The sequence below is a fragment of the Aedes albopictus genome, chromosome 1 (assembly GCF_035046485.1).
Source record: "Aedes albopictus strain Foshan chromosome 1, AalbF5, whole genome shotgun sequence".
NCBI lineage: Eukaryota > Metazoa > Arthropoda > Insecta > Diptera > Culicidae > Aedes > Aedes albopictus.
Genome location: NC_085136.1, coordinates 181223887 through 181226121, shown reverse-complemented (window position 1 = coordinate 181226121; position 2235 = coordinate 181223887). Strand labels below are relative to the sequence as shown.

The following is a 2235-nucleotide window of genomic DNA, read 5'->3' as shown; positions in this document are numbered from 1 at the left end:
GAAATCTCTGTTGAAAATTTCGCCATATCTGGTTTTCACCATAGTTAAAGCGTTCTATCGATTATCCTGTACGCTATGCACTGCACCAAAACTGCCAGATCTTTGCAGAAAATTGTCCCGCCAATCGCAGAAAAATACATCCAACCAACTCCTTCCAATAAGACCCGTAAATTTGTGATCTCCGTCCAAAACGACCAACTCCAATTTCGAAGAAATCCCGTTTAGCAAAATAGAAACTGATGCCTTCCCATAAATTTCTAAATTTGATCCGTTGATCACAATTAACTTCTTGCAACTTTTTCTCAGAATAATGTTGTTAGGAAGTCAGTCGCGCTCGGAACCAGAAAACCATATCGACAGCAGCGTTATTTCACGCAGCTTCAATACTGCAAATTTACTCAGTTTTATTATATTATATTACATTACATTTCATTCAAACTTACAATATAGTATTCCTATTCCTTCACGAGACAGACAGGTCACCTAACCGCAGTGCAGTTCCTACCGGGCTCACTGATTAAACAACACTGCCTAATCGATTATTTCTAGGTAGCGCCGGCGCTTGTAGTTCGCAGCCTTGCTTCAGTGTTGCCGGTTTCACCAAGCACCAAACGTACCACTATCTGTACGCAACATTCCCCCCCGTGAAACAGGTAACAATCTAAACCTCCAAATGTTCGCATGTTCATTTTATGTCCATCAAATTTGCGAAGTGCTTTCCTACACATCAAACTGTACCTAGATGGCAGCACCGTACTGCAGTCGAAACGAATTGTGGTAAATACGCTACAAGTCGAGCTGACTCGTTCCACTGCTGCAACACAATAGCCACCGGGATCGAACAGCAACGTTTTCAATTGATGACGATTGCCTTCCTTCCTGCGGTGGCGGCGACGACGACGACGGTGGCGGCGGCGGCGGTGGTGAAAATATTGTTCCATCTTTGGTTGATATATCACTCGACAGGCTACCTGATCCAAACCAAATTGTTCCGCACTGGTCTCGTAAACGAAGATCATTGTTTGTACGGGATTTGTTTTGCACTCTGGTTGACTCTCTGGTACTTTTGCAGATATTTGATTGCTCCTATGGATTGATGACGTCAGAGACCGAGTGCTCACGTACGAATCAGCTGTAGGGGAATCAGCTGATACTGTTTTGGTCATCTTTCCGCGCCTTTGATGTGACGTAGGCTCGGGCTCGCCATTGATGACGCTTCTTGGAACAGTAGATTTCTTCGACAAAGGTTTTGTTTGCGAATGCTGTTCGGAAGAGTCTGCTTTATTCGGATTCGATGGTCTAGTGCAGTCATTGTTCGGCTGGGTTTTGTCACCTGCCGGAGCCGGTTCCACCGCCGCTTCCTCGCTGACGTTACACCCACTGTTTTGCCGTAGTACTGCTTTCATCTTTGCGCTGAAATCCGCCTTCATTCTCTTTGCAGCCCTTTGGAAATCCTCTTCAATTTTCACCAGTTCTCGCTGGTATTCTTCTTCGATTCGACGATTTTCCTCTTCATAGTACTTTCGTCGCAACTCACTCTGCTCTTCATTATGCTTCCGCCATAGCTCGCTCTTCTCTTCTAGAAGAGAAAGTTCTATTTCGAACGTACTTTTCATGGCGGGATGCTTCTGGTAGGTGAATTAGATTTATTGAAGTTTGTTAGGAAGTCAGTCGCGCTCGGAACCAGAAAACCATATCGACAGCAGCGTTATTTCACGCAGCTTCAATACTGCAAATTTACTCAGTTTTATTATATTATATTACATTACATTTCATTCAAACTTACAATCTAGTATTCCTATTCCTTCACGAGACAGACAGGTCACCTAACCGCAGTGCAGTTCCTACCGGGCTCACTGATTAAACAACACTGCCTAATCGATTATTTCTAGGTAGCGCCGGCGCTTGTAGTTCGCAGCCTTGCTTCAGTGTTGCCGGTTTCACCAAGCACCAAACGTACCACTATCTGTACGCAACAAATGTGTTTAAACTTTTCCAGAAATTCAGTTTTGCTAATTACAGACATAGCCGAACCACTGTCCACCTCCATTAAACATGCTTCTCCCTCTATTTTGACTTCGAGTAGACAAGGTTTGCTAATCTTTCTTATTGATGAAATCATTAGGCAAGGATAATCACCTTCTTCTTCGCTTTTAGAGCTATAATCTACTCGAAGTCTTTTAAAGTAGTCGTGGACCTGGACCTCCTTGGGATTTGGTTCTTCCTTAACATAGT

General features: G+C 43.8%; 1 protein-coding gene across 1 annotated transcript; it reads right to left on the bottom strand.

Annotated features, from left to right (window-relative positions):
* Positions 1-403: 403 nt before the first annotated feature.
* Positions 404-1972, bottom strand: LOC134286176 (uncharacterized). The gene is made up of 2 exons (XM_062847754.1): positions 1787-1972; positions 404-1729 (listed from the first exon to the last, which is right to left on the bottom strand). The coding sequence occupies exon 2, from the start codon at positions 1614-1616 to the stop codon at positions 546-548; it is 1071 nt and encodes a 356-aa protein (XP_062703738.1). The 5' UTR covers positions 1617-1729; positions 1787-1972; the 3' UTR covers positions 404-545.
* Positions 1973-2235: the final 263 nt, after the last annotated feature.

What these genes read in the sequence shown, in the direction of transcription:
- LOC134286176 (XM_062847754.1), bottom strand. Translation starts at nt 1,616, where the DNA reads ATGAAAAGTACGTTCGAAATAGAACTTTCTCTTCTAGAAGAGAAGAGC.